We start from the raw sequence: 27,534 nt of genomic DNA on the forward strand, positions 1-27,534 counted from the left end.
GCCCCACAGCCCAGTGGGCTGTGCAGGACCCCCGAAGAGCGGCAGGCCAGGAGCAACTGTCACTCTAGCCATGCTCATGAGACACTTTGAGTTTGAACGGCAGAGCTGCACATGCTCAGAGGTGGCTTGGGTTGTGTTTTTACCAAACTTGCAAAGCAGGGTGGTGGTTGTCTGTGAGAACCACCATCTTGCAAACGGGTACACAAAGCAGGAAACGGGTACCTCAGAGCCTGAGAGGCACGCCGGGCACAAAGATGGAGCCCCAGTCGGGGCAGGAGGAGGAGGTCGTATCTTCGCTGGGAGCCTCGTCTCCGTCCCTCAGGGGATGCCCAGACGCGTGGCAGAGGGGCCTTTCCCGGCACTCTTTCGCCGTGCCCGGCAGAGGAGGCCCACGTCACCTGTGCCGCCCCCGCCACTGCAGCTTTTCCTTTGGGTTTTCGAGCACCTTTGGGAAGCTGTCAGGGTGCCACCGCGGAGCTCCACAAGCGCCCCCGGGCAGCAGAACGGGGCACCCGTGTGGGGACGTCCATGCCTGTGTGGGTCAACACGTTGCCACAGGCGCTCATTGCCTCAGGTGCGCCACTGTGTGCATGTGTGTTGGTGTGTGCTTGAGCACGCGTGGCAGCGCAGGGGCCCACGGAAGGCGCGGCCCAAAGGCCCCGTCCGAGCGGCAGCCCCCGCGGACCCTCACTGTCCGCGCCACTGCTCTGTGGGGACAACCAGGGGCTCCTTTCCGTGCCCCGTGCCCTCGGGCCGAGCGAGAGGCTGCAAAGGCTGATGGGAATCCCGCTGCCCCTCCTCCCTGTTGCCTAGCGACCACGAGGAGCGTGACAGCACCGCTGCCTTCACATTGCCTAGCAACCACCACAAAGGGCCCCTTCGCATTGCCGGGCAGCTGCGAGAAGAGGCTCAGGGCTGCCTAGCAACCCCCCGTCGCCTAGCAACACCCACCGGTCAAAACGAGGCCTAGTGCTTCCATCAGCCGGCGGGGGAGGGGGGATGAAAAATGGATTCTCACCCCAAGCCCAAGTCCTGAAGAGAGTTTTATTGGCTCCAAGCACGGCGTGGGTGGGTGCATCTGTCACAAAATCTGATTTAATTTTGGGTCTGGTGGTCGGAAAACAATATGGCAAATAAAGGACACTAGGCATTCAGACACCCCCAGAGGTGGTGACGATCCCGCCATGGAGACCTCTGGCTCCTCCCGTGAGCTATTCGTAGCGGTGCTTGCGCCTCTTGGCCGCAGATCGGATCATGGCGGCGGCCACGCCCATCATGCCGATCGTCCCCACGGCGATGGCCTCCGTGACCTGCCCAAAGGGGAGAGAGGGAGAGCCTGTTGAAGCCTTGCACGGGAGCAGCGACAGCAGGTAGAATTGGGCCCATTTCACAGATGGGCCGGGCAAAAGACTGAGGCTGCACTGAGCGTGGCTACCCTAAGGCCTCCAGGTGAGGCTAAGGCGACCCTTGGACTTTGCAGGGCATGCTGGTCCAGCTCTTCCAACACATTTGCCTCTAAGTATGCCTGTGTTGCCCATGCTCCAACGACTCTCTTCCCCAGCTGCCACGAGCGAGCTGGGTTTCGTATTTCTTCAAATACCTGCAAAGGCCCATTTATCCAGGGATAACAGCAAGAGAAGATAAATGCAATGCACAGAGGGGGGAACGACACCCCTCTGGCACGCGTCTCCCTTTTTTAGGAAAAGGTAGGCCTACCCCAGCCCGGAAGCAGCCGCTCACGGGCTGTGAGCCAGGGGGCCCTGGCGCAAAGTCGCTTCTCTTGGTGAAAGTTTCCCGGCTGTCGCAGGGCATATGCCAAGATCTTCAGGAGCTCTCCAAGGTGCTGAACTGCCTCCCCAAAAGCGTTTCAGCTCCATGCACTGCCACAGATACTCAGCCTCCCTGCCTCTGAGGGCCCCCAGGAGCTGGTGCCTCAAATCTCTCCTTCAGAGCCCTGGGTCTTGGAAGCTGCCTGCCCCCATACTTTGCTGAAAAAATGTTTCGGGGTCCTGAGACCTCTCTGCAGCTGATGCCTCAGATTAGCTGGCTTTTTGCCCCCGTGAGCTTTCCTCTTGCTGTCTTCTGGGACGTCCAGGGCTTTTGGGGTGCAATCAATTTCCCCCCAGACCCATATTAAGCATCTCTTTTTTGGTAACACAGCCATCCATAGAGGGGCAGGTTTTCAAAAGACACACAGGGAGTGACTTCAGAGCAGATCTAAAGGTGTGTCATTTTTGCCCTGGGGGATCTGCATCTCAGACCATTAAAAACAAAACAAAACAAAGAACACCTAGCACTGCCTCTGTAGAGCAGAATCCCTGCATGTTCCCAGGGGTCAGACTAGATGACCTCGCAGATCATCCATGTCACATACTGGAGCGATGCCCACACATCTCCAAACCACATGCCCACACCTGGTCACTCATGGCAACTCCATATCGCAATTCCATCACAAAGTGCTCGCAGTTGTGGCTGGTCAGATTGTAGGGCATCTCCCGGCCCACCAGCTCCTCCGCCCTCTGGAGGATCTTCGCGAGCGGCAGCGGGGGGTGCGTGTGGTCATGCTTGTTGTTCACTCGGAACTGGTCCTTGCGCACCACGACCTCCAGCCAGTCTTTCTTCACGTAGGCTCTGTCGGACAAAACCGCCAATACGCTGGCGGCACCGTTAGCAAGATGGTCACCTTTGTGGGGAGAGAGAGAACGAGAGCACGAGAAGGTGAAACACACACACACCTCAACATTCATCGACCCATCAGCCAGAAAAAAACTGTAGGGCTTCAAGGAGATTGTTTAGGAGTTCCGTGTTTATTTTCCAGCATTGCTGGGTTGGAGATGATGGTGTTTTAGGGTCCCTTCTGCAACCCCCCAAAACTTGGAGCTTGGCCAAGGGGCTTCCTTGGAAACTTACATTCAGGGGCTAGGTGGACAACTTTTCCTTCTCCGACGTAGATGGCCCAGTGTTGGTAGCATGAGCGAAAGATCTCAATCAGGTCTCCTTGCTTGATTTCATCCTATAAGAAAAGGGGTGCAAAAAGAGTCCCCCTTAGCTAAGAGCTAAGAGGCAGCTTTGGACCTTCTCCCCACAGGTTTTCTGGCATGGGTGCAGGGCCATGGGTTGTGAGTTCCCCGAGGACAAACACACATCTGACCGAATGTGGTTGTTTCTCTAGAAATGGAATGCGAGACATTTACATTCTGCCCTGTAAAACACCATTCATGATTCATCATTCTAGTTCTTTCAAAATTCATAACACACCTTGAATAATTAAAAAACATTTTAAAAAGGTTAAAAATAGATAAGACCAACAAGATTATAATAGTTGGTTTTAGTGGTAACTATTTTAATTGACTCTACTCCTGGTTTATAGTTGGCTTTAGTTTGAATTGTTTTGTTCAAAGTTTTTATGTAACATTTTGATTTTGTTGGATTATGTTTTATAGTTCAGATATGTTATAAATGGTTGTGTTTTATAGATTTTAGGATGTTATGCTGTTTTAATTGTTGCAAGCCACACACAGAGCCCAAATATGGACTACTGCAGGGGCATATACATTGAAATAATAAATAAAGAATAATAAAGAATACATTTTGCAATAATTCAAAAGGCCTCAACACACTAACAGAGTTCCAAAATTCTACAACTTCTGGGGGAAGAGAAAGGTCTTCCTGCAGAACCAGAAGGAGAACTGGGTGGGTACCAGGCAAGACTCTGGGATGTGGCTATTCCATAAAAGGGGTGGGGGACACAACTGAGAAGACCCCAACATTAGCAGCCAGCCTCTTAACTTTGGTCAATGGGGAATCCAGAGGAGGGCCTCTGAAAATAACCTTCAGAATATTAATAGTGCAATATAACAATAAATTATCATCATAATTGCAATGATATTTTAAGTAATCCTATTAGCTATATTAATAATATCAATGATATCAGTATAGTATATAATATTATATTATTATTATTATTATTATTGTTATTGTTATTGTTATTATTATTATTATTTTAACCATGCTCCTTGCATGGTTTACAACAGCAGGTATAAAAGAAAGATGACTTTTCTTTCAATCAGGGGCCAAGGTGGGGTGGCCACAGACTGCGCAAAATCGCCCCCCTTTTCTTTAAAATACAGAAATGGACTTACGGATATCCCTAGCAATGAATACGTGTTTAATGCATGCAGCATTACATGGGCTGGACATCAACCCAAATGGATCAAGTAGCTGAATAAATATCCATCCGAAAGCGGCACCTGCGGCATATCGAAACTGTTGCAAGGTCCACAGCCTCTTGCATTATCGGAGAGAAGCATTTATCCTTCCATGTCTAAGATCAGTCTTTTAGCTGTCAAAAGGGTTCAAAGAATCCATTTCTCCTCCATCTGTTAACTTCCATGAAGCTTTTAAATGAGTTCAAAGCGCGTGTGCACAGATTGTTCCAGTACGAAATGTGTCTGTGGCAGAACCTCCTCTCCTCCCAAGACGCAGCTCCCGGACATGGCCAAAACGTTCACTTCACTGCATTGTATCACCAGCCATCAGCCAAATTAGATAATTCTGTGCTAAGGAGACATTGTGCAGTCTAACAGACTTGACACAACAGTTGTTGCTGAATAGTGCATAATCCAGAGACATGTCACAGGGACTTCAAAGCTGAAATCCGCTGAATTTGGGGTGGTGCCCGCTGCAGTTGTTCAAATTCTCAAATCTGTCCATGGGTCAATAAAGGTTGGGAACTCACTCTTTAGATTCTCTGGCCTCGGGCTGTTCGGAGCCTTAAAGTTCAACACAATCTCTTTGTGCAGGGCTCAAAAGCAAACAGGAAGCCAGTGCAACTGAAGAAACACAGTGTCACATAACTGTAATTATGTAAACTGTAATTATTTGTGAGCCGCCCTGAGGCGTTGTTGCGATGTGGGTGGCGTAGAAATGTTTTAAATAAATAAATAAATAAATAAATAATTGATCAGCTCCAGTTCTGGACTAATCGGAGTCTCCAAACTGGGTCCGGATAGAGTCACAGCTAAAATATTTGGTTTATTTAATATTTTCCCCACATTTCCACACCATAGCAGGAGCTCTTGAGGTGGTTCACAACACTTCGGTGCTGTTTTGTTAAGCTGTCACCAAAATAAAGCAACAGGTTTGAATCTGTGTTAGGCTGGAGTTTCAGAACCATGGCTGGCTCCTTAAACAACGATCCACAGCCCTGCCACCGGCTTTCATTGTCAATGTCATTTTAAAACTATGGGATTGCAGCCCTGTTTGAGTTTTAAGTGTCAGGTTCTGTTCAATAATAGTCGGGGCTTTGATGGCTTTATTGGGTGATGCCTCTTCTGAGTTGTCCTGAGAGTTTCGTTAGCTCGTTTTACTCTGTCGCTACAGCTTGGGCGATTTCATGGATTGTGTTTCAGAAATGTGTTTCCAGTGCTGCTTTGCATTGCTTGTTCATTATCCAGATATATGTTGAATTATCTTGAGAACCCTCCAAATGTCAAGGCCAGAGGGGAAATGCAAAGCAAATATTAAACAGCTGTGCTTTGACCGGTTCACCGTGCTCCAGATTCCAACTGCAAATGTTTTTCTCCCACAAGCTGCAGGAAAGTCACCACATTTCCAAAGGGAGAAGCTAGTTTCTTAGTGGATACCAACTCAAAAGCAGGCAGCAATCTGAGAGAGCCAGTGTGGGGTAGCAGTGAAGAGCGCGGGACTGGGACTCGGGGGACCTGGGTTCAAGTCCCTGCTCAGCCATGGAGCCGACTGGGTGACTCTGGGCCAGTCCCAGCCTCTCAGCCCACAGGGTTGTTGTTGGGAGGGTTAGAGTGTTAGCAGGAGGCCAATAATGATGCAAGATGTCTCTAGTCGCTTGAAAAGGCAAAAGGAGGGATATATATACAAAAAATGAATAGGATAAATGAATAACCAATCAGTGGACCACTTTGAAGGGCCTTTGTGAATGCTAAATATGATTGGGTAAACATTTTATTTATTTTTCAATTTATATCCTACCTTTTACCTGCAAAGGGCTCAAGCCAGCTTACATCCTCCTCCATCTTATCCCCACAACAACAACCCTGTGAGGTAGGTTGGGCTGAGCGTCCATGACTGGCCCGAAGTCACCCAGCTGGCTCCATGGCTGAGCGGGGACTCGAACCCGGATCCCCTGAGTCCCAGTCCCAGGCTCTTCACCATGACGCCACATTGGCTCTCAAACATGACCCTGGAAGAGACCCAGTGAGGAGAACCCCTTGGACTCTCTTCTTCTGGTGCAAATCTCCTGTTTGTAAGCCTCTACCGCTGGCCCAGACAAGGGGGCGGCAAGAAGAAAAGTGGGAGCTGCCACGACCAACTTGCTCCTGAGTTTTTTGCTTGCCTACCAAGAAAGTGGGGGCCACAATGAGGAAGATTACGGAGAGCTGACGCAGCTGAGGAAGGTTACGAAGAGAAGGAGCCCGTGTGTGGAATGCCTGGGATAAGCAATGCCCTTCCATTTCAGGTATTTAAATTCTGAGAATCTGGAGAAGAGGAGAGAAATGAACCTGCCCCAGAATTATTTTCCAAGGACAGGACCCCCACTTTCCTGAATATGAAATGTCCTGGATAAATAGAATTCACCCTGACTTCTGCACTTCCTGGAGCAGGGGAAAATGTAGCAGAAAGCTATTGCAAGACTATCATGTGGTTTAAGATTAGTGATGGCTCCAAAATTGCAGAGGTCTGGAACTGAGGCAGTCCAGATCTTAGAAAACTAACATCCTATATCTGGAAGGGGCCTTGGAGGAACGTGGTCCATCCCCTGTTAAAGGCACACAGCCTGCAACCAGACAACCGCTGCTTAAATCTTTCCAGGAATGGACAACACTTGTCTTCTGAGGCTAACTTCACTTCCACCAAACAACTCTTACCATTAATAACTTTCTCCTAATAGAGCTAATTTCCCTTCCTATCCTGTTTGCACACAGTCCTAGACCTGATGGTGTGCAGGGCCTTCTCTGTGATGGCACCTTGAGTTTGGAACGCCTTTCTCCAAATAACTATCCAAGTGCTTCTACTGTGAATATTTGGAGGCCAAGTTTTTCAAACTCATTTTTCCTTCTCCCCAAACACTCAGTATTATGAACATTATTAGTAAGTTGGAACTTATTAAACCATCTTTGTTTAATAGGACAATAGAAGCCTTTTCTCTCATTACCATTAACCATTCCATTAAATTGCTGTGGGGCAGGAGACCTGTATGGAAGTGGGAAAACTTGCATATTTCTGCACTGCCAGTAAATTAATTCCTAAAGCACTTCGAGGGAAGCAGTGATGGGCCTATTACCTAAGCCTTACCTGGGAAGGCCTTTGCAATTTGTACATTAATTTTCTAAAGATAGCAAGTTTTAAATTATGGAGGGTGGAAGGAACGCCTACCTTAATAACCACCACTCTGGATTAATTTTCTGAGGGAAGCTTCTTTAATATTCAGTGATGCACAAGTCCTTCTTAACATATCTAACCGTCTCTTGGAAGTCAACGCAAATGGATTCTGCACCCGCTTATGACAGCTAAAAGACTCGCACTACAACATGGGAAAAATTATTGGCCTCCTGCAATAACAGAACAGGCCGAGAATTTAATGAAACTTTTGATTTTTGAGCAGGCGGTCTTGAGGAGCAATTCATGAACGGACAAACAGATGGACATCGGGGCTAACTTTGATGAAATTTATGGATAATCACCTTCATCTTGCTACGTATAAACTATGCTGAGATACATAATGCAAACATAAGGAGTGTTCTGGATAACATTAAACTGTGTGCTCAGTTTTATGCATGAAAACAATCATTTGATTTGATTTTGTTGGGCCTTTTCGCTGTTATTGGCGAGGCTTTGTTTTGAAGCAATTATCATCCTCATCATGCTATTTCAATCCCACCATTTCTCCTGTTGCGACAATAGATAGATTAAAAAAATAGCTGCTGCTATTAAAGCACGTAGAAAAGCAATAGCAGGAACCAGAAATGAGATTAGCTGCAGGGAAAGGGAGGAAGAAGCAGCCGCATCCCTCCACCGTGGGCTCTACCTTTGCCGATGGTCCACCATTCCCCCAGAAAGGTTATACACTCGTGTGCATTTTGCTTTCCAGCAGAGGTTCAATGCAGCACCATGTGAATTCTCCACAGCAGCAGGGGACCCAACAAGAGCATCCAGAGAGAGAGAATGAGAGAGAGAGGCTGCCAGGATGTAGAACCAGGCCTTGAGTAGATCCACGCACACACCTGCTCATGCATTTCAGCTCCGTAACGAAGCTCCATCACAAAATGCTCACAGTTGTGGCTGTTCCAGGCACAGGGCATCTCCTTTCCCACCAGCTCCTCCGCCTGCCAGAGGATCTTGGCCAGGGGGAGCGGCGGGTGCCTCTCGTCATGCTTATTGTTCACTCGGAACCGGTCCTTCTGCACGACGTTGTCCAGCCAGTCCTTCTTGACGTACGCTCGGTTGGACAAGACCGCCAAGGTGTTGGGAGGTCCACCTGCAAGATGGTCACCTTGGAAGGAGAAGAGAAGAGAAGATGCAGGCCAGTTGAAGAGGCGGGTAAGTCGGATGAGTTATGGATGCGCTTCGTTTTACAGGATGTAACCCAGGTTTGGCTGCACGCATGTCCTACTTGTGGGATCCTGTGAGTAGCTAGTTGGCCACTGCAGGAACAGAAAACTGGACTCAGTAGATCTTGGGTGTGATCCAGCAGAACTCTCCTGAGGTTCTTCAGGACTTTGTCACACAGGGCCGTGGAATGGAGTACCACAAGATGCCGTGCTCGCACCCATTTGGATGGTCCTCCTGGACCAATTCATGGAGGAAGAGAAGAAGGCTTCTCAGTCCTCATAGCTATAGTCTCCTGCTATCAGCACTGGCTGCTGTGGAACATGGGTGAGAGGATGCTATTGCATCCAAGCCCAGCTTGCAGATTTCCCTTGAGCAGCTGGCTTGGGCACTGTGGGAAAAGACTGCAGCCCTAAGATGCTCCAATCCAGCTTTTCTTATGTTCTTATATTCTAGCCAGTTGAAAGGCTACCATATTTTCCTGGGCATCCTGGACTTTAAATGGCTTGCAAGCTGCCCAGGAAGCTTGGGTGATTGGGCAGATTTGAAATATAACAGCCAAGCAGGCCGACGTGCCGCAGCTCTTGGACACTTACGTTCTGTTGCCAAATGGACAACTTTTCGATCCCCAACGTAGATGGCCCAGTGTTGACAAGAAGAACGGAAGATTTCAATGAGGTCCCCAGGTTTTAATTCATCCTAGGAGAAACAAGAGCAAAGGTCTGATGATTGCTCTAAGGTAGGCCAGAGCTTTTATGCCTTGTTCGATGCATGGATGTGTGCTTAACCCTGTCCTGTGTTGGGGAAAGGTACACAGCAGAGAAGCACTGACTGGGTTGTTCTGAAATATGGGTTAAAACATGGGTTATACGCTGTCTGAACCCAGCCATGATTTCGAGTCACGGCTTTGTAGCCACAAACAAGCCATGAAAAAGCCCGTGGTCTGTGTCTGGATGGTGGATTGTTCACCATGGCTTGTTCTGTCTGGACTGAATTCAGACAACAAGAGAGCCCATGTTTCAGCAGCAGCCTAGCTTCCAGGCACAACCCACACTCTGCCCTTGAGCGTGTGTTATTGCATTGTCCAAAACCAGTTATCTCTTTTGTAGTTGGTGGAGGCTACAAAGAAAAGGTTCAGCTTCCAGAAATATGGGCTACTTCTCCAAGATGGCAACCAGTTCCTGGTTCTGAAAACCAGTTTAAAAATGTGTTCTTTCTTCAGGGCATGGCCCATCAAGGCAGACAAGCCGAGATGAATCCCTGGTACCTCATAAGAACATGAGAAGATCGCTGCGGATCTGACCAGGAATCCCTTTAGTCCAGCCTTTGTTCACACAGTGGCCAATCAGAGGCCTACAAGCAACAGCACCTCCCACCCATGTTCCCCAGCACCTGGTATCCATAGGCCAATGGTCTATCGCAGAACCATGATAACTGGTGACCACGGATCGCCTTCTCCTTCCCAAACCAGTCCAAAATGGTGGCCATCACTAAATCTCTCAAAATGAATTCCGTAATTTAACGTTGCACCTTGCCAAGAAGGATTTTCCTTCCCTCAGACCAATGAACCTCCCATTGGTCAGGCATGTTTCTTTGATTCACATCCCGCTTTTTTCTCAATGAACTCAAAGCAGCTTACCTCATTCTCCACCTCCTCTCCATCTTACCCCCACAACAACAACCCTGTGAGGGAGGCTGGGCTGAGAGTCTGGGACTGGCCCAAAGTCACCCAGCTGGCTCCATGGTCAAGGGGGAATTCGAACCCGGGTCGGCTGAGTCCCAGTCCTGCATTCCTCACCACACACCACCACAGACACGGGCTTTCCTGATTCTTCACACAAGCCCTCTGGGTTGTAGCATTATGAGGAACCAAGAAAAAACATCACTCTGCAATGTTGGTACACCGCTATCAGCACTTTTTTCGACTCCACAATGACTGTTTTTAGGTGCTATGGCCAGAAATGTACACAAAATGTGTGGGAAGCAGATGCCCCCTAGATTGGCAGTTTTCCATTTTCAACTCTGCTCTTCCTTCGGCCCGCCATGGAAGTGGCCCTTCTCACAGTCACGCACTGGATCAGTTTCCGCACAACTTGACCTCTGGCAGCGCATCTTCTAAATCGGCCAAGTTTCGCTCTAGTTCTACCCTGACCTGCCAGCTTCTGTTCTATTTATACCCTGCGGGGTCAAGTCCTTTGGAAATCAAAACCCGGGAAACCACACTGCTTCTGGATGGGTGGAAGCCGAACTTTTCAGAATGGCACTGCAGGGAGAAAGCCGCCCTGGGCCTTATTCCAGGCACGGCACTGCTGCATCAAAAAGCCACATCTGGCCAGATTCTCTCTGTTATGCCACTCCAAAAGGTACAGAAATTTTCCCCAAAATTAGGTCAAGTCCACGAATATTGCAGTCTGGGGGTTTGGTTTGTGGCAGGGTGCCATCTGCTGTCATTTTCAGGCACTGCAGGAGATCAGGGGAAGAGAAAATAAGAGAATACGCTGATCCTCCTTTTTCATTCATCTTTCTTCCCAACAAGCCGGTGCAATGGGCATAGTAATCTTCTCATATATCCACACACTTGATGTTCACAACAACCCTGTGAGTTTGGGCAGGCTGAAAAAAATGTACCGGTTTCAGTGTTACCTGATCAATTTCACATCTAAGCAGGAATATTAATTCAAAGCTCCCTAAAGACTGACATTTTCTTGATTAATTCAGAGGTTAGAAAATATGGGCATGTAAGACCTGGTGCTATCTGACACTTTTCCAAATGTTGCAGCACAGTTTGCAATGTTTTAAGCGCAAAAATAATTCTAATGCGCACAGACCAAAAGGAGCCCTTGCAAAAATGCATCATGAGGAACATGTATAGATTGTTTCTGTTGTGAGAATTACATGCAGATGTTTGTATGACTCTTCACAGGGACTTAAAAATAAACTGATGAGAAAACAAGATAGAACAAACTCCCTGTTGGGAAAAAGGAGAAACTGAGCAAAAGCAAACTTAACATTTTTGCAAACGAATGCAGAAATGGGTGGGAACAAACTCCAGTGGGGGGAAATGAGAAATTGAGTGAAATTGAATTTGACATATTTAGCCAACCTTAGAAGGACTGGGGAGTTGGCAAGCTGTTAGAAGACAGCACTGTGTCTTCAAAGTTACCCTCTCTCTCTAGCATCTCTCAAGCTTGCCTGCTACCCTCTGAATCAAGGAAGGCTGTTCTCGTCGCCAAGGTCAAAGCAAAATTCAGCTCTCCGTCGGATCAGCTTCAGCACACAGAGGTCCCTGCCCTGCTCAGCTCGATGTTCCCAGGAGAGCCAATTTGCAGCACTTATATTTACTAGAAAGGCAAGGTGATGGTCAAAGTCAAGCCAGCAAAGCAAGATCAGGCCAGGAAGAGTTCATCAGAACCCTGGAAGGAGCTAAGCTAGCAGAGCTCGCTCAGAAAGAGTCATTGTCTCAGCAGCATGCAGAGGCCTTTATGCGAGAGGAGCCGGTCTTTTTTTCCACCCCTCTCTGTCTGGATCTTCAAGTGGTTTTGCAGCTCCTCCAGGATGATGTGGTGAAGATGACACTGGAGCAGGTTGACCTCTGAGCCTGAAGAGTCTGGCAAACCCACATTGGGCACCCTCCAACATCCCAGGGCGCCAGAAGATAATTCACTGGAAGAGGCCATCTCCAGCTCAGAGCCCTTCTCAGCGCCAGAGAGGGGACCACGTCCAGAACACATAACGGCACCCTCCTGCTCCTCACTTCAGGTGGCCACAGGTCTTGAGGTGGGCCTCTCCCCCTCCCACTCTGCCCAGGTAGGATAGAGCCCACCACCATGAAAGGTCTTTCCCCAGACCACTCCCGGGGGCCACCTACCCGCTCAGCAGGGTTCTTCACCCTGATGAAGAATGCTGAGTGGTTCCGCTCCTCGTCGTTCATCTTCACTAGGCTCCGAGTGATATTCTCAGTATTGGCTTCCTATTGGCATAGCTGGAAGTAAATCACAGTTGGGGTAAACCACGAAGGTACATTCTTGTGATGAGCCATCACCTTCCCTTCCCATAAGCCCCCTGGATGATGAGTTCTTTAACAAGAGCCTGCAGCCTAGAGGACCTGCCCTTTCCAGAACATCACTCCATCCATTTATGGACAGAGGGAACTAGTGCTCAGTGAGGTGGTCACATTTGCAGATCTGAGTGGTGCTACTGTAGTGAGGGCTTGATTGCTCCTCTCTACCATCCTGGGACGTTTCATAGAGGACGGGGTATAAATTTTGTTAATTAATTTATTAATTAATTGCCAAAACAATAACTAACCATGATTCCCCATGCGTCAAAAAGCAGGCACATGGGTTTCATGGCTGAGCTAAGAAATTTACCCCTGAACTGTTTGCTTTCTGCTTGCGGGGGATTTGGGAGGCAGTGAGTACATTGACATGGCTTCTCATCTTCTTCTTCTCACTACCCTTGTCTGGAAGAGAACTGGGAAGGAGAGGAGCCATTTCGGGGGGCTTTTCCCAGTGGGCCCCCTACTGGTCTCAGAATCTGGGCACGTGGACCAGCTATGCCTACCATTTTCACCAACCCTCCCCCAAGCCACCCACAAAAATAATCTCCAACTACCAGCATGAACTGGTAATAGTTTAATTCCATATTAACTGAGCCAAAATCTTTTGGGAGAGAACTTCCTGAGAAATACTCTATGTATTTACTCTCTGCCCCCTTGAAACTCTTGAAGAATTCCACACACACACAGGAGAATATTTGGCCAACCCCAGATCACCTCCATCTCAATTCATCGCCTGCTACTCGGGTGAAGGACTTTCGGGATGCCTTTTTCACTCAGCCCAACTTTTCCCACATGTAAATTCTGCTCAGTCAAACCAAAATTCACAGGATCTGTGATTTATTTGTTCTTTAAGTCAGGCATCAGCACAAAGTACAAAGTTTTCCTTTCACCCTGAATCTCGAAGGAGGCATCTGGAATTGTCAACAGTGCCATAAAGCAGAACTTTGAGGGATCTTCCAGGCCCCCTCGGGCAGAACAAGGCTCCGCTTATCAGGTTTCCGGGGACAGGAAGGAAAACAACCAACCATCTAAAGGATGAAGGACTTTCAAGTCCAGAATCCCCAACCCCTTACTGTACCACTGACCAATGGGTCATGGAACAGCGCTCTTTTCCCCCAAAACTGTCTCCCCTTCCCCACCAAACTCACAGTCTCGAGGTCAAGCCAGACAAGAAACAATAAAAGACATGTCCAGGTGTCGGGGTACCAGGGCAGGGACTGCGAGACCCTCAGTCTGACCTCACTGAGAGCTTTCACCAGGCCATTGTTCTCTCAAACTTGGCTGCCCTAACAAGGGATAATAATCCAGGCCTACTTTACAGGGTCGTAAGCAAGACAATTGGTACTGGAGGTGCTAGATGGGCCCACCGGACCCAAAATGGCCTTTGCTGATTTAAACATGCCGGAAAGCATCCTCTCCTTTAAGGACACCCCATTTGTAAAAAGAAAAAGGTTCTGTTTGATTTCGGCCGGGAAAAACTCAAGTGGGCAGCAGGAGGTGAAGCAGTTGTGGGCTTGAAAGCCAGCTCGTTTGGGGGATACGATGCAACAGCTTTATTTGCAATTTTATTTCGACAAGTGCTTGGACCACAGCTTGGAAAGGCAAACAGCCCCCAGGGCTTTGGGGATCTGAATGAAAACGGGGGTTTTGCTCGCGAAATATCTGAAGAAGGCTTTGGCGTCCAAATGCTACTGTTTTATAATATTATCGCCACCATCGTTTCTTCGCTACAAATAGTTTTCAGCACAGTCAAAACAGATGTCTCCGTTTCGGACAGGCTATTTTGAAACTAGGATGCCCCCAGGGTAGAAACCAGGATGCCCCCAGGGTAGAAAATTGTCAAAAGGGGGGAATTAACACTGGCCTTTTAAAGCAATGAGCAACTTGTTTATTAGCTATTAATGGCTGCTATTGTCCGTCATCAACCATCTGTCCTCCTTTTTTAAACACACCTTCCGGGGTGTTTAAATTTTTATTTTTAAAGACAAAAAGAATAAAGGAAAAGTAACATGAAAAAGACACCAAGGGACCTAAAAATTTAAATATCCTGCAAGTGCAAGAAATCACACAAAAAGTCAATAATTATTATTACTTGATCAATTTTGTAACTACAGCTTTGACTTAATACTTGGTTATTGCAAAAAGGCTTCATGTGGATATTGACTAAATAATAATTCACACCTTATAACATATCCACAAACCCGCCAGCAATTAATAATTGGATTTCCCCCTTCTTTTCCCAGAAATAAGAAATATCATAGCCCTCTTCCTGGTTTTGCAAATCAATTAAATGACCCACATTTTGAAGGTGCTATGTACTGTATTTATAATAATAAAAATAATAGCATAATAGAAAAAGAAAGTGTGGCGTATGTCCATCCATCCATCATTGATACATTTCCAAGACCATGAAACGTGGATACCTGAATCTTGCTGTGCGGGTGAACAGGACCCTCTGGGGTGTACAACCTGAGGTCCTTTGTTTTAAACATTAATTCAGGAATTTAAATGGAATTGTTATGATAGGAACCCACAGGAGCATCTTCTGTCTCTAGGGGGCAGGCTTCCGAAACCGGCACGTAGCTTTGCCGTCGTTCGAAGACAGATTTGTAACTTGGTCCATTGGAGTTGAGCATGGGAACAGAGAAGGCGGACCCTCAATTCCCGCTCACATGAGCCCAGGTCTGCTTGCTAATATACAATGTAAAATACATTCCAGCATTACTTTTATCATGCAGGGATAGTTAACCTGCACCCTGTTGGAGTTCAGTTCCCACCATCCTAAACTCTGCGCATCAGCCATATTGGCTGGGGCTGGTGGAACCTGGAATCCAACAATCTCCAGAACAACACACGTTCCCTTCAGCCCTCTTTTCGTGGACTCAGGAGAGATGCGAAGTGAGTCACCAGGATTCCAAAGCAACAACATCAGTATTTGTCCAACATACACTTTTCAGGGATTGTGTTCCACCCACTGGAAGGAATCTGGCACACGCCCCCAACTGGCACCAATCAAGGAGGAAAACTCAAAGGCAGAACCACCCTCCCATAACGTCTCAAACTCTGCGTACCTGCAACGGGACTCTCGCTATTTTCCTGAGGCGAATGCATCAGCCTCCCATTTTCTACCTGGTGCTTGGAGTGACATCACAGGGAAAATGTTACCTCACCTGTAACTAAGTGACTCTTAAAAACTCTTGAGAAACAGAGAGGGAAATCTGGCAAGGAGTGGGCAGGTGGCCAGTTTACCCCATCAATTCAGGGGGCGTTGCATAAAATTCGGCACTAACCATTGATGTTCTTGGAGAAATCATCCACTGGAAACTTGAGCAGATCGGGAAGGTCCAATCCTGAATTTGAACGTGTTATTTCTCCAGCACAATTCTGGAGTACCAAGGAATTCTGATCTCAGTTAGCAGTCAAAAAGAGTGAAGCTTTTTATTCAGTTTCTTATAACGATTTGCATCAGCCCTTTTTTGTTATCAAACAGAAAGCTCATGAAGTTCAAATGAAAAGCAACCACCAAGGAGACCTGAAGAAACATAGAAACAGAGCAAGTCAGAAGGGGTCTCCCGGGCCATCTAGTCTGACCTCCGGCACTAGCCGGCTCCGTTCACGACAAGAAGACCTTAATGAATGTCTGGAGAAAAGGAGAGAAAAATTACATGCTAGATGAGGGCACGGATCCATCTTGGGTAACATCCTGTTCACGCAGAGGCCAAACCACAGAGCAGACAATGAAACAACGGCACCCTTCTATCCATGTTCCCCAGCTACTAGGCTAAATACACAGACAGTCTCTGCCATCACAGGTGGAATTAGACCAACAAAGCCAGTAGCCATGGGCATCTCCCACTCCAAGAATAGGGCCAAGGCCTTTCTAAGCCTTTCCAGTTGCTAACCGTCGCTCCATTCAGTCCTTTTCTCTGTCCTGAATTTCCCACTCATTCACTTCAATGGGATGACCCCTATGGGTTCCAGTTCTGGCAATAGGAATGAATGAGACACATATCTCCACCTCTGTTTTCTCTGCTGCATGCTTAATTCTCTACCTCTCTCTCGTGTCTCCATGGAAGAAAGCAGTCCCATAAAATGGAAACCAAACAGTTGAGACTCAGAAAATCAGTCTTGCAGGAAAGTTCCTCCAGTACTAGGGGTTTGTCTACAAGAAAAACTCTGCTTTCCTACACAGACTTTTTCCAGCTGAGAATGCAGAGCAAAGCTTAGAGACACACAGAGGTTCTTTGTGAGCACAAGATGAAGACGTTTTCGTAAAATAGGAGCATGATTGAACATTCTATCGCCTTTCATCGCATGTTATCTGAGAATTAATTTCTGCCGGTGTCTACAGAGCTAAGCGCAAAACCTCCCCTTACCGCCCCTAAAATATTTTAACAACAATAAAGATGGGGGAAAGTCAAGTCTTGCTTGATTGCAACGTAGATTTCATGCCTAAAACAGTCAGCTCTACCCTGCACACAAGGCAGGTGCCATTTCAGTGCTCCGGATACCCACATGGTTATTTATATTTATTTTTACAGGTTTTTAAGTATGGGGACTGGGGGAAATGCAAACGACCCTGGAAGTCTGATGTCTCCCACTGCATTCTAAGAAGCTATTCCAAATATTCCCAGTATAAGCGCAGAATCACAAAAGGAAACCAAAATCCAGACTCGGATACTGGATGTCTTGCTTAGACGGATTAAGACGGCTTGTTACGCACTGTCCATCTTTCAGAGTATTGAATTAAGGAGCACCAGGATGAAAGTGCAGGCTAAGCTGAACAGGGGAAGATGCCCAAACACAGAGAAAAACACAGGATGAAAACATGGGCTGTTCAGTCCTTGATGCACCTGCTGGACTCCAGGATAAGGCCAATCGCCGTTGTCACAACCACAGCTACCCCGACGCCAATGACGCCCACCGTACTCACAATCAAGGTGTCTCTCACCTAAAAAGAGACGAGAAGGAGAAACCATGAGGACACGTCTCCTGCGGATGCCAACTGTTGAGGTGTCGGCCTAAAGCGGCCGGTGCCCCGCAGATGCGTTGGACTCCAAATCCCATCAGCCCCAGCCTGCATGGCCGATGGTCAAGAATGCTGGGAGCTGACATTCCAAGGTATGTGTTTGAGAGGAGGCTGTTTCAGAGCTGAGCTTAAACGCCGTGAGCCCTAACGCAAGAGCGAATGGTAGGACGGAAGCCACGCGCAAGTGAATCCCATTGCTGAATTGTGTGTTGAGTGTGCAAGGGAGGCCTTCTTTTTCTCTACCCCAAATCTCCCACCATTCAGCCCCATGGGAAGACCTCCTTGGGTTTCAGCATGATGAGAGAGGGGGAAATGTAGGAAGATCAAGAACTTTGATGGAGCAAGCCCGGAATCTGTCTAGTCAGTGGGACATTCCAACCAGAAGGCCAGGGGCACCCTCCCACCCATGTTCCCCAGCAACTGGTGTCCACAGGCAAGAGGATCCTGGGGGCGGCAACAGCCCAAGACCCAGAAAACCTTCCTGCAGTTCATTCGCTCACCACAGAGGGGAGCTTCACACGGCTGCAACTTCTGACGCATTGCTTTTTCCCGGAAAAGGAACAAGCGGCTCTTTGTCTGGCAATCCATTTCGGAGAGGTTTTTGAACGAACTCAAGGCTGAGCTGCCACCGATGCGTCACGGTGGGGCGGGCGGGCAGGCACAAGAATGTTCCTTGGCCTGAGAATCCAGCAGCCGATCAAATCCAGAAGCAGCCGATCAAATCCTGCTTTTCTCCGGGAGAATTCCTTGCAGCTCCCTTCCGTCTGTGCAACTTACTGGAAGACGCTGCTTGGCGGCTTCACCTCCTCCAGCTCAACCTGCCTGGCCAGACTTTTGCTCATCATCCGGCTGATCTGGTGCTGAGCTCCGGCATCTTAGCATCCACAGCACCAGCCCTCTGAGCCACCTAATTCCCATCTCAGAATTAGGCCAAAACCTGACCAAGATTAAGCCTTTGATGCTGTGAATAGTCATCCCAGTGGAATGGAGCAGAAGCATCTTAGCTACACTCCATTCCGGTGGAATACTTCCTCCCAGGGCCATCCCGAAAACTTTGCCCCCCAGGCAAAGGAGAACCTGGTGTCCAGTTTCTGCCATTCCACATTCAGATGCTGACCGGCCTTGTGGAGGAAGCATATTTCAGTACTGGTGATGGGAACCCAGGTCAGAGAAACTCCTGTATGAGGAGAAGGTACCACTGGCTGGTACGACTGCTTGGAGCTTAGAAAAAAGACAAGGAGGGGAGACACGATAGAGGGCTGTAAAATAACGCTGGAGTGGCGAAAATAGAGAGGGAGGCTTTTTTCACCCTCTCCCATAACACTCGAACCCAAAGGGGTCATCCCGTGAGGCTGGTTGGCGGGAGGTTTAGGGCAGGTAAAAGGAAGGGCTTCATGCGACGTACTGGAGCTATGGAACATGCTGCCACAGGAAGTGGTGAGAGCTGCCAATCTGGATGGCTTCCGAAGGGGATTGGGCAGATTCAAAGGGGGGGAGCTACCCGTGGCTACTGGCCTTGTTGGCTATGGGCCACCTGCTTTGCAGAGACGGCCTTCCTGCACGCACCCGTTGCTGAGGAGCTGGCCAGGAGGAGGTCTTGCACCCATCCCGCTGGAGGGATCCTGCGGGCGGCTGGTTTGCCAGCGTGTGTGAAGCACTGGGCTGGATCTTGTAAGCCATGCCAAGACCTTTGTAGGGAACAGGTTAGAAAAGCTTTTAATTGATGAATTGATTGATTAAAGTCTTATGTTTTCATGCCAGCAGCTTTCAAGGATGGCAGTCTCATTCAGTGTGGTGTTACGGTGAAGAGCACGGGACTGGGACCCAGGCGATCTGGGTTCGAGTCCCCACTCAGCCATGGAGCCGACTGGGTGACTTTGGGCCAGACACAGACTGTCAGTCCAGCCTACCTCACAGGGTTGTTGTTGTGGGGATAAGATGGAGGAGGAGAATGATGTAAGCTGCCTTGAGCCCTTTGTAGGAAAAAGGCAGGATACAAATCCAAAAATGAATAAATTTAGGGCGTGCTGAGTCGGCACGAGTCGCCTTCCATTGGCGCACAGCCACTCCCACCCATGTGCCACCCACCTTATGGCAGGGCCAGCCCAAACCTCCCTGCAACGTGCAGAAATAATGCTGGGAGGTCTCTTTCCCGGCTTTCCGGCAGCCCACGGACCCTGCCCTGCCCAAGGGCTGGCCTCAGCAGCCCCGGGGCGGGTCACCCGGACACGCACCTGGTCGCTCCTCGCCATCCCATAGCGCAGGCGTGTGGCAAAATGCTCACAGTTGCTGCTGGTCAAGCTGTAGTGCATCTCCTTTCCCAAGAGCAGTTCTGCCTCCCGGACGATTTTGCGGGCGGGACGGGGCCGGTGCTTGCGATCGTATTTGTTGTTGACCTGGCAGACGTCTCCCCTGGCGATTTCCCACAGGAGTGCCTTCTTCACCACCATTTTATCCGACACAATGGACAAGAAGCTGGACAGCCTGCTTTGTTTTAACTCACCTTGAAAGACACACGGACAGAATGAACATCGCAGAGAAAGGCATGAACAGACTCGCCTTGCCGTTCCACGGTTGCCTTCCCAGCCAAGGAATTTCAGAGACAACCGTTCAGACAAGGTGGTGTATGGAATGTCAGGTCTGTGGGACAATCCAGCCTGCCAGGGTCAGGATCCAGCCTTTCCAGGTCCTCCAGGGAACAAATCCCCTCCACAACCCCTTACTGTGCAAGAGTTTCCCAGCTCTTGTGCATTTTTCCCAGCTGAAAAGCCACTCTAAGGTTAATGATAAACCGCAAGAGCTTTAAGCTAAAATAGGCTCAGTATTTGGGGTTGTTTGCGGCCTTATCACGGACATCTGCTCCCCTTAAGAGTTCCTCCAAACCTGAATTTGGGCCCTGGGCTGAAAGATAGCCCCTGTTTTAAGAGATGAGGAATTATCTTGGGGCCCACTCGAAGCACCAGTGTGGTGAGCGTGTCGGACTAGGACTCTGGAAGAAATGGGTTCGAGTCTGCGCCCAGTCATGAAGCTGGCCGGGTAACCTTGGCCCAGTCACAGATTCTCAGCCTAACCTACTCACAGGGTTGTTGTGAAAATAAAATTAGGAGAACCTTGTAAGTCATCTTGAGTTCCTTGGAGGAAGGGTGCAGTATAAATTAAATGGTTAATAACAGCAACAAAAGAGGAACACTTTTTTCCAATTAGATGACACTTTGGAACGTGGATTTGTCACTGGAAAGTACACAATAAAATTCAGGCAGGAATACTGGTTTCATATTTTCCAATGGTGAGGGGAAAACTGACTGAAAATCAAAGACCGAAGAAATCACAAAGGAATTCTTTCTTTCATGCCTTGAGATTTCTGAACCAGTCTCTTGATAGTTTCCCAACATTCTGGCACTTTAAAAAGCTACAGCACCTTAAAGGAATATGGAGATTTGGTGAAAGGACACTTTGGAGAATCACTAGACTCAGGGGAGGAGATCAGAAAAGATCCTTGGATTTCAAGATGAAGATGCCATCAGGAAAGAAAACAGCCTCAGATGATCTAACTATATAGGGAGTGATTGGATTAAGAAAGGATTTCTTGACAGCCAGTCGGGTCATAGGTAGATGCCAACCTCAAGAGATGTGCCAGAATTCACATTCCCCCAGAAATATCCCTCCGTATACGAATCCGTGGTTAGCGTGTTGAATTGGGAGTCCTTTCTCAGCCATGAAGCTTCACTGGGTGACTTTGGGCCAATCACTTAACTTGCCTCACAGGGTTGTTGTTGTTGTGAGGATAAAAGGAAAGGAGGGGGTTATGGATGTCACCTTGGGCTCATTGCAGGAAAAAAGGTAGGGTATAAATAGAACAAATACATAAACTTCACCATCACGCTGGACCTGGTTTTCTCGACGGGGCAGGAAGAGGGTGATCTGAGGGTGAGTAATTTATGTCTGACTCCCCTGTCATGGTCAGTTCACTTCCTCGTGAGGTCTGAGCTTGAGAGCAGCCTTTCCCTCTGTAAGGGTGCAGACCCGATTGTGCTGGTCTGCCCCTGGAGCCGGATGGATCCAGATGGTTTCCTGAAGGCCCTGGGGGAATTTCCAGTTGACAAGACTGGTACTCCTGTCAAAGCTCTGGTCGAACTATGGAATGGGGAAATGACCAGGGCTATTGGCACGATCGCTCCCAAGCGTCCTCTCCCACCGGGCAGAGCCCGTTCATCCCCCTGGTACACACCTGAACTACGGGCGATGAAACGGGTTGGGAGACGTCTAGAGCGCAGGTGGAGGAAATCACGGGATGAATCTGACCGAACACATCTGAGAGCTCATTATCAAGCCTATGCTGTGGCAGTGAGGGCGGCGAAAAAGAAATTCTTCTCCGCTTCCATTGCCTCCTCACAATGCCATCCAGCAGCGCTTTTTCGGGTGGTACAAGGGTTGGTTCATCCAGGCCCTAAGAAAGACCCTGTACCACCCTCGAAGGCCCGCTGTGACAACTTCGCCAAGCATTTCAAGGAGAAAATCACTCAGATCCGTCATGAGCTGGACTCCACTAGTGATTCAGATCCCTTAGGGGAAGTGCCAATACCTCTGTCTGGTCAGATATTTTTGGATGAGTTTGGATGAGTTTCAGTTATTGTGGCCTGACGATGAGGACAAGGTGTTTGGACAAGTACGTCCCACGACCTGTTTACTCGAACCTTGCCCGTCGTGGCTACTGAACAAAGCCAAACACGGGATTGGTGCCTGGATCCTGGAGGTCATCAACGCCTCTCTGAGGGACAGCTGGGTGCCTGCCCCTGTAAAGGAGGCAGTGGCCAGGCCTGTCCTAAAGAAGGCATCCCTGGAACCAGAGATGGCCGCCAGTTATAGACCGGTGGCCAACATCCTGTTTCTGGGCAAGGTGCTGGAGCGGGTGGTGGCGGGACAACTCCAAGCACTCTTGGATGAGACTGATTATCTGGACCCATTTCAGTCCGGCTTCAGACCTGGTGGTGGTACTGAATCCGCCTTGGTCACCCTGTATGATGACCTGTGCAGGGAGAGAGACAGGGGGAGTGTATCCCTGTTGGTCCTCCTGGACCTCTCAGCGGCTTTCAATACCATCGACCACAGTATCCTTCTGGATAGGACTGGGAATAGGAGGCACTGCTTGGCAGTGGTTCTGCTCCTGCCTCGATGGCCGATTGCAGAAGGTGGTGCTGGGGGACCTTGGCTCTGTGCCATGGCAGCTATGGCAGCAGGGGTCCATTCTGTCCCCCCTGCTATTCAACATCTACATGAAACCGCTGGGAGAGGTCATCAGGAGGTGTGGGCTGCGGAGTCACCAGTACGCTGATGATACCCAGCTCTACCTCTCGTTCTCCACCAATCCAGGTGAGGCAGTGGCTGTGCTGAACTGGTGCCTGGCCGAGGTAATGGGCTGGATGAGGGCCAGTAAACTGAGGCTCAATCCAGACAAGATGGAGGTCCTGTTGGTGGGTGGTTCGGGCTCCTGGGTAGGGGACTTGGGCCTTGTCCTAAATGGGGTTGCACTCCCTCTGAGGAACAGGGTTCACAGCTTGGGAGTGCTCCTCGACCCAGAGCTGTCATTAGAAGCTCAAGTGACGGCGGTGGCGAGGAGCGCTTTCCTTCAGCTTCAGCTGGTCCATCAGCTGCGTCCCTACCTGGAGAACAACTGCCTAGCGACAGTGACACATGCATTGGTTACTTCCCATTTAGACTTCTGTAATGCGCTCTACGTGGGGCTGCCCTTGAAGACGGTCCGGATACTTCAATTGGTGCAAAATAGAGCAGCCAGGTTGCTGATGGGAACTGGGCATTACTCGCACATAACCCCAGTCCTCTACCAGCTTCACTGGCTCCCCATTGAAGTCCGGGCTCAATTCAAGGTGCTGGTTATCACCTAACAAAGCCCTTAATGGCTTGGGACCTGGATATCTAAAGGAACCTATGGAATGCGCTCCCCAGAGAGGTCCGCCTGGCACCGTCGTTATTTGTTTTTCGGCGCCAGGCCAAGACCTTTTTATTTAAACAATATTTTAACAACTTTTAATATTTTCTATTGGTTTTAATTTTACAGCCAGGGTGAATCTGGATTTTATGTGCACTATTTATATGGTTTGTTTATTTATTGTATGGAAGCCGTCCCGAGGCTCATGCGAATGGGACGGCATACAAAAATTCTAAATAAATAATAATAAATAGTGGGGATAAGTATAAATATAATAATTATTCAGATGCAGGGATGCAAATCCAGGGATAACAGCTGGATAATAACAAGACATTTTAGCAGGGAAGACAAGGAACAGGGAACCTTAGCACCTTCCAGGTCTGCTATCCAGGTTAGGGGCAACTTGGAAGTTTTGCTTGCTTCTTTACCTCTAAACTGTCTTTTGACCAGACAGAAATCCCCTTGGGAGCCCCACAACTAGAAGAGTTACCCCCTGCTAGGCAGGACTCCTGGCCCCCATCCAGTCATGCATACCTTGGCGTGTGTGAAAACCAGCCCCATTTTTTGCTTATGGAAAAAGCGGGCAGAAATTTGCAAGACAACAGGGACAAGACCTGTCCAAGCCTCCAGGCAGCGGCCGACCAAGGAGGTGGGTCCCATGATGTGAAAGAGGAGAAGAAATTCTTGCTGGATTCACTCTGGAAGTTGGCGCAGGGAGGGCATCTAGTCTCGGGGGCCTGCAAGACGGTACATGCGTCCAAGATGTACACGGTGTCTTACCTGAAGGAGTCAGATGGATCACGTAACCCGAACCCACATAGATGGCCCAGTGTTGGTAGCCGAGGCGGGAAATTTCTATGAGGTCTCCGGGCTTCGGTTCAACCTGTCGTGAAGAACAAAAAGAGCTCCATTCACCCTGTAAAAGCCCCAAATCAGTCGTCTATGGAGACCTGCTTCAAAAGCCTTCTGCAAACAAGCTGTTCAGACCTTTACAATTTATTTCTCGGTTGCCCTGATTTTTTAGGGCGAGAAAAAAACACTCAGGAATCGGACTGGGAAAACAGTAGCTCCTTGATGGAAGCTTGGAATATAAAGAAAGGTAGTTTTAAGCGGCATTTACAGAATGTAAAACAAATGTATATTTTTTTTACTTTACCACCCCAGCTTTCCAAAATTGCTAGAGTGGCCATAAACCAAGTGTAAAACTAGACATATATTCCAACTGCCAGAGACTAGCTCTATTTACAGATCTGTTTAGAGGCATTTTCTCATTCTTTCTGGGTGCAGGTCACAGGTATTCTTGAAAACTCCACCCGTATGTCAAGGTACACCCTTTCCTTAGTCCTTTCTGCTCTACAGAAACTTTAAACAATGATGCCTATTACTTGAATTTTCTGGTGCTTTCATAGTCACTAGGGCTCTCTGTGCCTTTTTAAGCCTCTGCAGCATAAACTTGCGTCTATATATAACTCAGTGGGCCTGGAAAAATCCCCACCAGGAGCGACAGGCTGCCAAGCTGCAGTGCTCGGGAACAGCTGTGAGAATGATCCTGGGGACCCACCAAACAGACCAGCACAGGGAGAGGCCAGGGAGCAGCTGAGGAGTTGAAGCAGGAGCAACTACTCACATACAAGCGATCCGGCATCTTGACGAGCGGTGCAAGCGGCACGCCGGATCCTGCGCTTTGGAGAGCAGAGCAAGCCGCGGCCAGAGGGCTCGGCAAAGAGTCCCAATAGCCTTTGCTCTGGAAGCGTCCCGTCCTAGAGGTGTTTGCACAGGCGGCAGGAGGACATCCCGGAGGGACTGGGTGGCTTGAAAAACCAGGAATCTGGGGCAAAGGGCTCGCTTATTTCTCAGCAAAATGGTGCAATTGTATTACTTGCAAAACACAGAAATAGCTTCCAAAAATAGCTATTTTTGAAATGTCTTCCAAAAATAGCTACTGCACTGCGTTTGTCCAGCTAAGGTACAAAAGATGCACATAGAGGCTTATGAATTGTATCCGTTTCCCTGGATTTCTTTAGAAATTCTCTCTTTGTTTCTTCTTTTGTTTCTTAGAAATGAAAGGAGAAATGAATTAAAAGCGCTCATTACTTAGCACTTCCCAATTTTCTGTGGTGCCGGCTTACAAATAAATTGGGAAAACATTTTGGTAGATGTGGAGGAGCAGAAATGTACTAACTGGCTGATTTCATTGAGCTCTCTGATGCAAATGCCCACGAGAAAACAGGGCATGTGAAAAACGAGAGAGAAGTCACAGCATGTTCAGAGGAGTCTGCAGAGGCAATTTTTAAAGCATGCAAGAGACCGTCCTTCCCCCTGCCCTATAAGCTACCCCCAAAGAATGGATTTTTCTCAATACCCATGGAAAGCTTAGGATCCTCTGGAAAAGGAAAAGGAGAGAATGGAACGAAGCGTGGAAGGTCACGGCAGGCTACAACCCTGAAGCACTGCACCCTGTTCGGAGGTGAGGATATACTGCAAAATTTTGCTGCAGGTTCCAGCATCTAGCATTCCATGCCAGAACTTCTTAAAGATTAGATCATATTTAATCTAATACTTCTAATGTTTATTAGAAATTCAGGAGCTTCTGTGCCTGAAATGCAGCCTGGCAGACAGACATTGCCAAGGTGCAAGATACTTCACCTGCCTTATTTCTACCTGCCAGTTAGGCTGTCAAAGGTGTTCTGCGGACCAGGTGCCAGCCCTCGAAAAACCGAGCTGGGTGTTCTGGGTGGTGTCGGAGAAGGCGGGAGTTGTGTCAGGACCTCGGAGAGCATCCAGGAAAGGCCTTTTACCGCCTGGCAGAGGCGGGTCTTTTGGTGGCGCTGCCCCTGCCAGAGGTGGACCGCTGTCCTGACCACCCCATGCCCGCCACGTACTCCTGCAGGACGGGAGAAGTTTGCCGTGGCTGCCGCCTCCTCCAGCAAGGAGGATATAGAAGGCATTCCCAAGGCAGATCATGGAACCCGCCTGAATCGGAGGCATCCTTGGAGTAAAACCACCGCAGAACCGCCCTGGCTCCCTTTCAAGGCCTCTTGGAAAAAGTGCCAGGTGGCAAGTGATGGGAAATTGCGGGCCAACTTCGCGAGAATTACTGCCAGGTAATGACTGGGTCCAGAGGAGATGACAAACCGCACACGAGTGTTGAGAATAGGTCGCATGTGGCTTGGCACTGAACCATGGGTCATGGTGGAGAGGTCAGTTCTCATGCTGTCTGAACCCACCAAGATAACAAACCATGATGAACAACCTCCAGTTCACAGCCAAACAACAAACCAAGGGTTGAGGATGGGTAATGAATCTTCGCTTATCAGCACTTCTGAATCTTTTCTCAGGCAGGAAAAGATGCCCCTGCTGAATTTCTGCCTGACTTTAGGGCCATTAATGGCAGAGAACTAGCCCTTCCCTGCCAAACTTGAGCCAACCCAACTTTCTCAAACGTCGGAGAAGGGAATGTAATAACTTGAAACTCAGCAGCCATGAGGTCCACAATCGTGCAAAATCCCAAACTGAGCCAAAAAAGATGATTGCAGGGACACTAAATGGAAAAATTGGCCCTGTTTCCATGTGCATGTTGGCACCGCACCGATTTATTGCAACCGTTGGTGAAAACCGTTGATGTGTTTTATTTAACGAGGGCTACATTTCATTGGCTTGGCCACGTTCTGAGCAGTGCACAGGTTTTTCCTTCCCTTGGAAGCCTATGGCCAGAACTGGTATCAAAGTTATATTGAGCATGTTTGGTTTCATGCTGAAGCCGAGAACTTATCTGCATGCCAAGAGTTTCCAGAGGAAATCCACTCCTCCCTTGTTGACCACAAGGCATGTATCTTAAGGCCTTTAGCTTCCAATTTCTGGGCTTTGTGGAGCTTGAAGCAAGACAAGACAAGACAAGACAGAAGACAGAAGGAG

The 27,534-nt window shown here is 48.6% G+C and overlaps 2 protein-coding genes across 4 annotated transcripts; both read right to left on the reverse strand.

The window, feature by feature from the left end:
• Positions 1-1,025: 1,025 nt before the first annotated feature.
• LOC123032561 (phospholipase A and acyltransferase 3-like) lies at positions 1,026-16,056 on the reverse strand. Its single transcript, XM_044448538.1, has 7 exons — positions 15,934-16,056; positions 12,452-12,565; positions 9,180-9,282; positions 8,259-8,527; positions 2,911-3,013; positions 2,415-2,683; positions 1,026-1,310 (listed from the first exon to the last, which is right to left on the reverse strand). The coding sequence occupies exons 2-7, from the start codon at positions 12,512-12,514 to the stop codon at positions 1,212-1,214; spliced, it is 906 nt and encodes a 301-aa protein (XP_044304473.1). The 5' UTR covers positions 12,515-12,565; positions 15,934-16,056; the 3' UTR covers positions 1,026-1,211.
• LOC123032564 (phospholipase A and acyltransferase 3-like) lies at positions 16,056-27,387 on the reverse strand. Of its 3 annotated transcripts, none has more exons than XM_044448543.1 (4): positions 25,247-27,387; positions 24,400-24,502; positions 19,907-20,175; positions 16,056-16,175 (listed from the first exon to the last, which is right to left on the reverse strand). In XM_044448543.1, exons 1-4 carry the CDS (start codon positions 25,262-25,264, stop codon positions 16,086-16,088), a joined length of 480 nt encoding a protein of 159 aa, XP_044304478.1. In that variant the 5' UTR covers positions 25,265-27,387; the 3' UTR covers positions 16,056-16,085. The 3 variants fall into 3 exon arrangements, with proteins under 3 accessions (XP_044304478.1, XP_044304479.1, XP_044304477.1); XM_044448544.1 differs by having other exon boundaries at positions 16,056-16,283; XM_044448542.1 differs by having other exon boundaries at positions 16,056-17,594.
• Positions 27,388-27,534: the final 147 nt, after the last annotated feature.

This window comes from Varanus komodoensis, unplaced genomic scaffold, assembly GCF_004798865.1.
Source record: "Varanus komodoensis strain SLA01 unplaced genomic scaffold, ASM479886v1 scaffold55, whole genome shotgun sequence".
NCBI classification, from domain to species: Eukaryota; Metazoa; Chordata; class Lepidosauria; order Squamata; family Varanidae; genus Varanus; species Varanus komodoensis.

What these genes read in the sequence shown, in the direction of transcription:
- LOC123032561 (XM_044448538.1), bottom strand. Translation starts at nt 12,514, where the DNA reads ATGAACGACGAGGAGCGGAACCACTCAGCATTCTTCATCAGGGTGAAG. An exon ending in TGTCCATTTGGCAACAGAAC is followed by an intron (nt 8,528 to 9,179) that starts GTAAGTGTCCAA and finishes TCTCCTTCCAAG; the next exon opens with GTGACCATCTTGCAGGTGGA. An exon ending in GAGCTGAAATGCATGAGCAG is followed by an intron (nt 3,014 to 8,258) that starts GTGTGTGCGTGG and finishes CTTTTCTTATAG; the next exon opens with GATGAAATCAAGCAAGGAGA.
- LOC123032564 (XM_044448542.1), bottom strand. An exon ending in GATCCATCTGACTCCTTCAG is followed by an intron (nt 20,176 to 24,399) that starts GTAAGACACCGT and finishes GTGTCTTTCAAG; the next exon opens with GTGAGTTAAAACAAAGCAGG. An exon ending in GGATGGCGAGGAGCGACCAG is followed by an intron (nt 17,595 to 19,906) that starts GTGCGTGTCCGG and finishes GTCTCTTTTTAG; the next exon opens with GTGAGAGACACCTTGATTGT.